Source organism: Epinephelus moara, chromosome 3, assembly GCF_006386435.1.
Source record: "Epinephelus moara isolate mb chromosome 3, YSFRI_EMoa_1.0, whole genome shotgun sequence".
Classification (NCBI taxonomy): Eukaryota; Metazoa; Chordata; class Actinopteri; order Perciformes; family Serranidae; genus Epinephelus; species Epinephelus moara.
Window position 1 is genome coordinate 2,132,869 of NC_065508.1, and position 12,299 is coordinate 2,145,167.

At 38.2% G+C, this 12,299-nt stretch overlaps 1 protein-coding gene across 1 annotated transcript; it reads right to left on the reverse strand.

Annotated features, from left to right (window-relative positions):
• Window positions 1-1,487: 1,487 nt before the first annotated feature.
• Window positions 1,488-7,134, reverse strand: LOC126387698 (uncharacterized). The gene is made up of 4 exons (XM_050040315.1): window positions 6,604-7,134; window positions 4,114-4,316; window positions 3,796-3,910; window positions 1,488-3,041 (listed from the first exon to the last, which is right to left on the reverse strand). The coding sequence occupies exons 1-4, from the start codon at window positions 7,051-7,053 to the stop codon at window positions 2,859-2,861; spliced, it is 951 nt and encodes a 316-aa protein (XP_049896272.1). The 5' UTR covers window positions 7,054-7,134; the 3' UTR covers window positions 1,488-2,858.
• Between the last annotated feature and the right edge of the window lie 5,165 nt (window positions 7,135-12,299).

Consider the following 12,299-nt stretch of genomic DNA (forward strand, 5'->3'; position numbering starts at 1 on the left):
AGAGTGATTCTTAATGCAATATTTCACAAATGCATGGGGTGTCCGAAAACTTTTTTCCACCACTGTATATATTTATTATTATAAAAATAATCTTTAAAAAAAATAAAAAATAAAGGCGCACTCTGGCATCTAAAGCTAACCGGGCCAATCACAACTGTTTATTACTTTGGGGCGGGCACGTCATCAGAATAGGAGGGACAAGGAGCAGAGTGAATGCATTTCATAAACAACCAACATGGCTACTGATTTTGAAACTGCAATGGTAAATGTGTTGAATGAACTGGAATGTACAATTTCTTTAAAAGTAGAGCAAACAGCTGCATTGAAAGCTTTTACTGAAAAAAAGGATGTTTTCCGTCCTTCCTACAGGGTTTGGTAAAAGTTTAATTTACCAACTAGCTCCGTTGATCGGGAAAAAGATGGGACTCAGTGAAAACCCAGTGGCTATTGTTGTTTCTCTGCTAGTTGCTCTCATGGAGTGAGAGAGTGAACTAACATTTTCCAAATGATCAAAACACAAACAAAGAGAAGTTTGTAGAAATTAAATAAAGTTTGCAGCCACACTGGCACGAAGTGCGGAACACTGCAAATGTGTGTTCCACCGATCAGCGTTCTTCAGCACACAGTCCCACCCCTCAAGCATCCCGGGGAATCTGAAAAGTCCTACCCCCCTACTAGGTACTTTTTTCAGGGAAAGTTTGGGGTTGAGGGAAAATCCCCCCCCCCTGGGTAATTTTACTGGTAACGCGCCGAGGTTTTTCAAAATCCCAGGTAAATGATAAAAGTTCCTGCGGTGGAAAAGGGGCTCTTGAGTGTTTCCATTTTACGACACCTTACCTGATCCTGATGAATAAATAAAGACTCTGTCTATGGTCTCTGTTGTCTTAAATTTTATATTAGTTTTATATTATATTACTGCTACCAGTGAAACATGGAATTTGTTTGAATACACATTTGTTTTACACCAGTGTAACTCCAGGGTTGGGACCGAGAAGCACGGTCTCACTCCAGAGTCGTTAAAATACAGCACTTGTACAGTGACTTGTGGCGTCAGAAACCAACGAAAAAAGGCATCCTTTAACCATGATATGTTATATCGATACGATATAACATATTGTATCGTACGATATAGTTTAACGGCATCCAACGGCGTCAGGGGGAAACGCGCCGGGACAAGGACAAAACTCAAGGCGGTGAAAGTTCGAGTGAGGCAGGAGGGGTGGTGGATGGGTCCAACAACCACTGAGTTTGACCCGAGAGTTTGTGTTTCTGATGGTATAAACTTGGTTAATTAATCGTTCTCTCGAGACGTTCTTGAGATATTGTGTTTACAAGAATGGGACAGACGGGTTGATGAAACCTGAAAACATAACACCTCTGGCCGCAGCTGTCAGCGGGGCAGAGACATAAAACCAGAGCTTAAAGACTGGACAGACTCTTCCACATTGATTCCTCTCACACACAGTTAAAAACCAGCACATCTCACATGACCTGACACCACAGAGTTTATTAAAAGTAGCATTGCGAAGCACCACCACTACAAGTATTTTTCCTGATAAAATGAAAAAGGCTAAAGTGGTTACAATCTATAAAAATAGTGACAAGCATATTGTATCAAATTATCAAATTATAGACCTGTGTCATTGTTGCCACTTCAATTTTATGAAATACTAAAAACAGACTTTCAGGACTTTGTTGAGAAATACGAGTTATAGTGTATTTATTGATTTACATTAAGCATTTGACACAATCAATCATTCCCTACTTCTTATACCATGTGAACACTATGGTTTAAGAGGTTTCACACAACTTTGGTTAAATAGTTATTTAAATAATAGGTTTCAGTATGTGAAATTAAAACTATCTTAGATGAGTAACCTGTGGTGTTCCACAAGGTTCAGTACTAGGACCTAAGTTATCTATACTTTATTTAAATGATATTTGTACGGTATCTAATATGTTGAAATCTGTAACATTTGCTGATGAAACAAATTTATTTTGTCCAGGTGAGGACATGAAAGAGTTATTAAAAGCAGTAGAAAGGGAATTGATCAAGTTGAAAATATAAACCTAAATTCATGGTGTTCGGGAGTATCAGGACTAATTGTGAAATAAAATTGAATTTAAATGATTGAAAGAGTACATCAAACAAAATTTTGTGTGATTATAGTGATTATAGAGTATATATATGATATAGAGTGATTTTAGATCATAAACCATGTTGGAAGCCACACATAGAACATATTAAACCGAAATTATCTAAATCCATTGCTGCTGCTGACAGTTGTTGAGTAAGAAATGTTTGTATATATTGACCTATGCTGAAATTTGAGAAAATGCATATAAAACAAAGATTCATGTAGACCCATAGTTAAATGTCAGAAAAGAGCTCCTCCAGTTTCCAGACATTTGTGTATTTAAAAATATTGGAAATACTTTTTCATGTTGCCAAGAGAAACTTCCTGTTTGTCTGCAATATTTTTTTAGATTAAGAGAAGGAGATTATAATTTAAGAGGGTTGTTTCTTTATGAAACATGTGAAGTGGGAACCAATGTAAAATACAGATGTGTTTCAGTTTTGGGAGTCAAGTTGTGGACTAGACTCAGTGCTTAAAAAAAGTCTTAAAATGATTAAAATGTAAAATAATTGAGGTTTATAATTCAGAGTATAATGTATTTATAATTAATTTATTTCCTTTCTTTGGTGTTGTTGAAATTCTGGGGTTTCCTCTGGTTGTTATTGGAGAGGCAAAAATAAGGCTGGGGCTTCAGCCTGTTTCTTTTTGGTTATTGACTGAGAAAATTTGTGTGGAATAATCTTTGTTTCTCAAGACGTATGTAACCAAAATAAAATTCATTCATTCATTCTCTGAATTTGGTTCTTTATCTTCCTCCAGTGGGGGACAGCCAGGCCACAACTCCTCCACAATCTCTTTAGCGTCTGGGAAGCTCACAAGGGTGTTACTACGTGTATATACAAAGCCTTCTATGTCGCAGTACTTGAGGTTCTCTCTCAGTCGGCCAGAATCAAATTTCAGCACCTAAAACAGAAAAATAACAGAAGAAGATGACGAGCAGAACAACTGCAGTCTTTGAAAGGGCTTGATATTAGCAGGCATGCTAAGTGCTAACTCAGATGAGCATTATTGTTAAATACTAAAAATTACAGAATAATACAAAACGTATTATCAGTAGAATTCTGTCCATATTCTCGGGGCCAGGCATTTTGACGAGGAGGGAGAAGGAGGAAGAGGAGGAGAAAGACAAATGAGAAATACAGGTTTATAGACCATTACTAACTTACAATGACTTAAAACTTCTTCAATCAAAAATATTTAAGAAACAAGTCGGGCTGTCGGTGAGCGTCTGTCGGCCTAGTTTTTGCGGTGTGTCCCGCACCGTCGGCACTTCGGCATCGGTGGCTTTTCAGCCGATAGAGCATGTTGAATCAACGGCGGAGCTTGTCGGTGAGAGAGATCACTCTGATTGGCTGTTCATTTGTTTTATTTCCTCGCCCCTGTAGCGAGTGAATCTGCCTGTAGTTAAACCAGCTGCCCGACAGACCCGCTGCTGCAGACACCCACGCTGACATGGGGAGAACATGCAAACTCCACACAGAAGGGCTCCCTCCTGGGATTAAACCAGGAACCCTCCTGCTGTGAGGCGACAGTGCTAACCACTTCACCACCATGCCACCCATAATCCAAACAGCTTCTGTAAAATCAAACTGACCGCTGAAATGGACCTGAATCTGATGTGACTGTAAAGAGTGAGAACAACGAGCAGTGAGGGTACCTGTTCCTCCACGTGCAGGGCGATGGCGACATTATCCCAAACATAAAACTGAGGGTAAGACGCCACCTTCTGTGCTTCCATCTGCTTTTCACCAGGTCTCCGGATCAGCTCATAGCTGACAGAAAAATAAAGACAGATAAAGGATTTGAACCATTTCCATTGCTCAAAACCACATTAATATTTGTATCAGAACTAAACTGACTAAAGATCCAGGCTTGGTGCAACAGTGTGTCGAGTGGCTTCATATGTTAAGATAAAGATGGAGGTTATAAAGAGAAACATCTGAAATATCTGACCATCACTACGGTTGATTCTTACCTGTGTGTCTCACTCATGGCCTCAGGCCTCCAGATGAAGCGGCCATCTCTATAAGCACAGACAGCGTCTGGGTCGTCAGTCAGCAAAGGATAGTCTGAGAACTCCTGATTGGCTGGGCTGTGGACCAGCACAGTGTACACCACTTCCTGTTTGTACAGGACGGTCTCAAACACCCGCATGATGGGCTGAGCACCGGAGCAAAACTGGAGACAATAAAAAGCGGTTTCATTGAACGACTCACTGCACATGGAAACGTCATTCATCAATGTCCCTGTGAAGTTCTGAAAGTCCTCCTTTCTGTGAGAACTCCTGAAAAAAACTTATTTAGGTTTAGGAACAATTTTGCCCAAATGTTTATTAAGATATGGAACACGACGTTTTGTCTCATTATGGAGACAAGGGTGAAAAAGACGTGGGAAATGCCTGGTGTTTGTTGGTAAGTTTTTTCCTGGCGATTTTGTGCCTCTCACTCTGCATGTGCGATTCCACTGCTTTGATTCCCATCATGCCGAGTTTGAAAAACTTTTTGGATAAAATACACAGAGCCTTGTATACAATGCATTGTACCGGTTTCAGCCATGGTGTAAAATGCTGTTTAACTGGCCAATTTTCTTTGAGTCTGTAGTTCCCCACGTTGTCACGTGTGTGCATATATAAAAATATATATATAAATGTGTATAGATTAGATAGATAGATAAATGTATAGATAGATTTACAATGCCACTAGGTCTGCAGCTATCGATTATTTTAGTAATAGCATATTCTACCATCGATTAATCCAGTAATAGGATAAGAAATACTTCTGCTTTATAAAAGAGCAATAGTATTGTACAAAAGAGAAAATAAGAGAGGTGTCATGGTGACGTCTGTTTTGGAGTTTGGTTTTGTGTTTGGGTTGTGAACATTTGATCAGTTTCCTTTATCGCTCAGATTGAAACAACAATTAGGCTCCACCTGATATTTTGCCTTTTGGGGTATTTTATGCATCGCTGTGAAAAGTGTGTGCTTTCACAATTTGACTGCAGTGTTTTATTTCCTGTGGTTTTGATCCTCAGTTAGCTCAGTGTTGCTCAAGAAAATAAACTCAGTAAATCAAATGCTGCAGTCAGTTTGTCTCACCAGCCACCAAACTGATTCACATTGTTCAGAGGAAAAGACTTCTGATTTTTTTTCTGCTTTAAGTCACTGCAGGTTTATCTTTTAACGCTTCTTTCAAAGCTTTCAGGGCCACATACTTACATCTTAAACATGAACCAAACATGTTCTGTAATAACTCATGCTGTGAAAATTGTCATACAATACAAGTACTGAAAATGGTTGAAACTCAGATCGGGACATGTGGTGGTGTAGCCACAGGTAGCTGTCCAAGATGACTCACTCCAGTTAGTGATGGTGTGATGAAGCCCCGTGAATGTGTCAAATCTTTCCGGCCTATTGCTTCGCCAAAAGGCCGATTACACGAAGCCCCGTTTAACAGCTCATATGGGAGTACTGATATCTGCTGGTCATTTGATGTACAGCAGTCCTACTGTGACATTACATGTGGGCTACATGCCAGTGGATCTGTACACATAATGATGGAAGTTTTACGTCAGAATCCCCTTATGAGGTATTGTAAAGCCAGATGAAATGAATCTATCCTGAATGTGGTTATATACAGTGGTGTGTGTGTGTGTGTGTGTGTGTGTGTGTGCCTGTGAGACTGGGGCATATTTGAGGTGGGGCAAGCAACTGGAATCACACAACAAGGCAGTCATTTCAGAAAAACAGGGCCTTGTTGGTCTTTGGCCTGGACACAGGCTTCAGGACTTTAGTATCAGACACAGTGTTGATAATTATCGTATTTATACAATAGTTTTAGGGCCTATACGATATAAGATAAATACTTTTAAAAACGGCCAAACATACTGTCACTGAGGGGGAAGAGTGCGGGCTACTACTTCCTCTTATCACTTCCTGCTCTAAAAGCTTCTTGGTATGATTTTTCACCTCTTCATACAGGCGAGGGGGGGTTCTCCGATACCTCTCACACACAGGTGCTTAGTCAGCCACAGGGATTTCATGCTGGATAAGACTGGTGCAGCTCAAGTCACTATCAGAAGAAGCAAAGAGTGAATGTTTAGAGATGTCTAGCTTGTCCTGCCTGACTGTCAGAAAGCCCAGGGAAGCACAATTTGGCCGTCTCCGGGGGCACTTCTCGAACCCCTGTGACTACTTGCTGTTAACACCACTCACTGCAGTAGACTGTTCTGGTTTGGGGGGCGCAGACAGCATGTTGCCTGTTCTGTCCTGTGAGCTCCCTCTTTGGTAACTTTATATTAAACACAGTTTAAGCTGTGGATTTGATTTTTAAATGTTGTAGGACAGCTCAGCGTATCATTCACTTCATAATGTGCACCGAACCCAAAGTCTCGTACCGAACGGTTCAATACGACCACATTTATTCTAGCGCCCTCACAGCACACTGTATGAACTGATCAATAATCATACCTGCTCGCTGTAAGCATCCAGCACCTCCTCCAGGGGGAAGGTGAAGCGGAACGAGCCCAGCCTGGAGGTCTTCTTGAAGGCAGGAGAGGTGGCAAACTTCTCCAGGAAGCTCTGCTGCATCTGGGTCTGCTCCTCTGTGCGGTCGGGGTAGGTTTCCTCCAGGAGCCTCCTCTCAGCTGACTCCATGTCATCAGGTGTCACAACCAGACTCCACCACACCAGAGAACTTTGGTGATGGCTCTTGAAGCCATTATCCGTCCAGATGCCACCCAGTCCATCTCCGTCTGTGTCGTGTTTCAGATGAGACACATAGAACTCTGGTCGGGGGTATTCTGGGATGCATTTGTTTAAGTAGTTGGTTTGAACTACCTGCCTTAAATCATTCAGCTTCAAGTGCTGTTTTCGCACAAATTTTTCCGGATATCCTCTCCTGTTCTTCCTATACTCCATGGTCAGAGGAGGAATGATGTAGAATAAGGAGACAAACAAACAGTCTATCTGCTCTGCGCACTCTTCTGATTCTGAGTTATGTAATCTCTGAACTCAGCAGGAAAACAAATATAAACCACACCTCTTTTATATCAGTGTGTGGCATCACTCTGAGTTCCCACTCTGCTCATACAAGCCTTTTATATTCTGTGCTATACTGTGTACTACATCAGCACATATTACTTATTACTATTTATTACACGACTCTATTAAAGGCATTCAGAGGTCTGATATTACTGTGTAATGACCATTGCTATGTAGCCCAGCATTGCTAGGGACGCAGCTTTTCATTTTCTCTTGATTCCCAGCTATTGTATTGAATATTTAGATTTAACATTTAGATTTACATTTAATATTTAGATTTAACATTTAACATTTAGGTGCCACATTTAATATTTAGATTTAACTATTTAATATATTTCTAAGTTAACAAATATTGCTGTAAATGTGGTAAACATTAAACATTGTTTGAAGCTAAATGTGGCAAAATGTTGATGTTATTTTCAGCATGAGCCACTTTACAAACGGCACCCCATACTATTGTACACGGTTGGAGTTGGTGGTATGATATTATCATTATTATTATAATAATCCCTAACACTTTTTGTTCCTCGTCTTCTCCTTCCATACTTTTCAACATAAAAATTTCATTCAAACATTAAAATATTCCGCTCAGTTAGGACATTCTGGTGATGACTTTGTCATTCATAACTTCATACTTTCCAAAATATTTAATTATTTTTAGGATTTTCTTTCCCCCATTCAAGTGGAAGGGCAGAATGTTTAAATCAGATACAAAACAATTCTCACTACTTCACCTTCTCACACATTTAGGCCAGCATTGCAGTGTAGCGTCAGCTTTTCAGCATGCAGCATTCACACCCACAGTTTCTCTAGAAACTGCATTCTCTGGTTGTAAACAACACTTTCCTGTTTCTAGAGCAACTAGTTGTGGTTGTGGTTCTGGGTCTAATTACTCTTTTATAATTTATTATTATTATTATTATTATTATTAATATATTCTAAATTCTATTTTATAAACTTTACTTATCGGCCAGGCTCAATAAAGGGTCAAATTATCTTATCTTATCTTACACAAACCATGAACATGAGCCCCTTTGACATATTTGATGCAGCAGCACCACCTGCTGGACATCATACTCACCTACACTCAGTGCTGATGAAAATACAAATTCAAAGTTTAAGCAGCAGAAATACACATTTCACAGTAGTTTATGATGAAGCTGAGTGACAGTGATTGACTGTTGAGGTGATAAGGCAGAGGAAGACAGTAAAACAGTAAAATACATTACACTTTAAGGGTTTTTCTTTTTTTAATATCCCCCTTAACTTCTACACTTTATGCAATTTCTAAAATCTATGATGTCACTGAACTTTTAATTTGCTTTATTTTTGATGTCATTAAACCAACACTTTCAACTCAACTCAGAACAGTGTTACATTTCATGACTATCGCAGGTTTAAAGTTCACGTCAAACTCATCTTACATATTTTTACTTTCTTTAGGTGGAAACATTTTTAAGTGTTAATCTACAGAGTGACTGATTTAACCAGGAGAGGCCTGACACAGTCACTACAGAACATCCATTCACAATTCATGTCTAACATTCACAATGAGACAGGCAGTGGTGGAAAGTAACCACGTACATTCACTTAGGTTCCTGTTCTTCACTTGAATATTTCTATTTTCTGTTACTGTATTCTTTTCCTCCGTAAACGTCAGAGGGAAAATTCTACCTTTATCTGATTTGTTTGATTAAGATTATCTATCTATCTATCTATCTATCTATCTATCTATCTATCTATCTATCTTCCCACACTGACAGTTATTATTTCTGTAGTAACAGAATGGCTGCAGTACCCAGTGAGTACCAGCAGGTGGCAGTATGAATCTATGGCACTGATTTCTGACCTGATCAGTCTGAAACACATTTTCATTGATCGTTTGTGATGAAACATCATCAGCTTGTTAAATCAATGACCGACAGATGTGGACAGTAAAGTCTCAGGTACTTTAACTGTCCTGCTGCTTTACTCTGCACAAACACTGAAGGACACACGTCCTTTCGCTGTGTGTCTGCTGGTAGACACTGAATACGTATGTTTCACATTTTTACTGCAATTCTAATTTGTTCACAGCACTGTGCAAAAGAAAAATACACACTTACTTATTACTTACATATGACACAATGACAGTAGTGCAGATTGTTTAGTGCTGAATTACTGTCCAGTATACACACCTGTTCTCCCGATGAAATGTTTGAATAACTGAATTTACAGTGGTTCTCCCAACATTTGGCTGCACCCTTCGACCAGCCTCAGCCATTGTGAGGCCGTGATTGACAACATGGTCCACAACTGTAGCCCTAATTTCATCAGGAATCCACCTATCTTGGCCTCTTCTTCCTCTTCCCCTGTTTTGTCCCCTTCCCCTTCCTCCCCACATCCTCACCCCTCTTCCATGACGTTGACCTTCCATTTCTGTGTCACAGTATTGTAGAAATGGTACACACTATGTCCTGCTCAGTTCATATATGTTTGCCAAGTGAAGGTTCATGGGATTCAGCTTTGAGTGACTGTGGAGAAGTGGCTTATCATTGGTTACAACTACTGCTTCACACACTCCTCCTCGTCAGTGACAGCTGAGGTTCACCTGAGAGAAATTGTCCAATTTAGGAGACATTTTCAGGAAAAAATGACAAAGAAATGTATAAAATTTGCTTCACAGATTTTGACAATTAGTTCAACATTTTTGTATGTAATGACTCAAGCAATGAAATGAGGACTATTAGTTTTATAGGGAATGACTATTCAGCATTCATAAGTATAGTTCATTTTGACTGACATGACATAAGCAAATGATCATGTTATAAAACAGCAGAGAACTGCATGAAAGCAATTGATGCATGTCCAAAAGCATTTGCAATTTGTTGGAAGGAATGAGAAACTGCTATTATGATGTGCACAAATGACTCAGTGTTGTGGAGGTTGAACTAACAGTTATGAGAATTTTAATTCTGATCAGAGAAATGCACCAAAGCACCTGAGAAAAACTGTAATAGTAATGTTATTTTTTTAGTAATAGTAGAGCTTTTATTCTTTACCTATTAGAAGTACTTTTATTTATGAGTAGTACTATTTTTATTAATGTTGTTAATGGCACTTTATTTTAGTAGTAGTAACACTTTCATTCTTATCTTTAATTATGACAAGTACTTTTATTATTTTAATTAGCCATAGTTTTTATTTGTTAGTAGTGGTAGTGCTCTTCTTCTTCTTCTTTATATTATTAATATTATTATTATTTCTAGTAGTATTTTTATGTTTTGATTGATTGTCCATTCTCACTGTGTCGGTTCATCCTGTTCACACAACATCTACTTCCTGTGTGTCCAGGTTAAAGAGTTTTTTGAGGAGTTTTTCTTGGTTTGAATTAAAGGTCAAAGGTCAGAGAGTCGTCCAGCTGAGGCTGAAGGTCATCAGCTCTGCAGGTATTTGATCATTTGACACATTCACACGTTGACCTGATGATGGCGCTACAGGAGAAGTCAGAGGGTCACTGAAGTTACAACAGTTGGCCCTGAAGGAAACATGAGACACACGTGATCACAGTTCATCAGACAGATGTTGAAACTCTTTAAACCTTTACAAATAATTTCACTTGGTGTTTTATAACCTGTTTAAATCTTTCTCATTACACACACACACACACACACACACACACATTTACAGTTTGTCAGTTCATGTACTTTACTGTGCACCAGAAACACATTTTATTTTTTATTCTAACGCCTTCCTGTTCCTCAGAGTCTCAGTTTTACCCACATGTTCCCGCCACAGTTAATGAGCTCTGTATTGATATATTGAAACGTGTCTCGTACGTCCACACTCTGTCATTTCAATCTGAACTTGTTGCAGCGTCCACATGTCGTACGGTTTCTCCCCGTGCTGATTTCAGACGTCCGTGACGGTGAACACATGAAACATGAGACGTGTCTGCGGCGTGTGAGTCATGTTCTCCTCTCTGATGTGATCAAACACTGTGCTGTCATGTTTTTATCCTGCAGCTTCTCTCCCTGTTTGATCTCTAATATTTGTCCTCTGGATCAATATTGTCTTTAGCTCCTTCACATCATGAGAGAAATTATATGTCATGCATCCACATTCACTCATTCAGCTTTTTAATCATTACATCATTCATTCAATTATTATTTCTCACATTTATACTTCTAATATTTCTCAGCGGTCAAACCTGTACTGATCAATATCACATATTGATAGGTGTCGTATATTGATAGGCCTAAGTATTGTATATTGAGAAGTAGGGTATATTGATGAGTACTGCATATTTCCAAGTGTTGTATATTGATTAGTACTGTCTATTGATAAGTAGGTTATATTGATGAGTATCGTATATTGATAGGCCTCATTATAGTATATTTATAAGTATTGTATATTGATAAGTACTGAATATTAATAAGTTTAGTACACTGATAAGTAGGGTATACTGATTACTGACAGTATTAAATATTGATAGACCTAAGTATGTAAGTGTTGTATATTGGTAAGTATTGTCTATTGATAAGTAGGTTATATTGATAAGTATTGTATATTGATAGGCCTAAATAAAGTTTATTTATAAGTATTGTATACTGATAGGCCTTAGTATCGTACATTTTTTTAGTATTGTGTATTGATAAGTAGGTATGATTGATAAGTATCGTATATTGATAAGTATTATATATTTGTAAGTATTGTCTATTGATTAGTACTGTCTATTGATTGATAGGGTATATTGATAAGTAGGGTATATTGATAGGTATCGTATACCGATAGGTGAAAGTATTGTATATTGATAAGTATTTTCTATTGATAAGGTTAGATTGATAAGTATCGTATATTGATAGGCCTCATTATAGTATATTTATATATTTAAGTGTTGTATATTGATGAGTATTGTATATTTATAAGTATAGTATATTGATAAGTAGGGTATACTGATTACTGATAGTATTAAATATTGATAGGCCTAAGTATTGTATATTTATGAGTATTGTAAATTGACACGTAGGGATTATTGATAAGTACTGCATCTAATTTTCAGGCAGTTCTTTAAAACTTTTTCCATTGTTTTCATCTTGTGACAGAAAAAAAAATCATTATGCATATTAACTTTTTCCTTTATG

Coding starts and splice junctions, on each gene's coding strand:
- LOC126387698 (XM_050040315.1), bottom strand. CDS start 7,053: ATGGAGTATAGGAAGAACAGGAGAGGATATCCGGAAAAATTTGTGCGA. Junction 3,911..4,113: donor GCCATGAGTGAGACACACAG/GTAAGAATCAAC, acceptor TTTTTCTGTCAG/CTATGAGCTGATCCGGAGAC. Junction 3,042..3,795: donor CCCTGCACGTGGAGGAACAG/GTACCCTCACTG, acceptor TTTCTGTTTTAG/GTGCTGAAATTTGATTCTGG.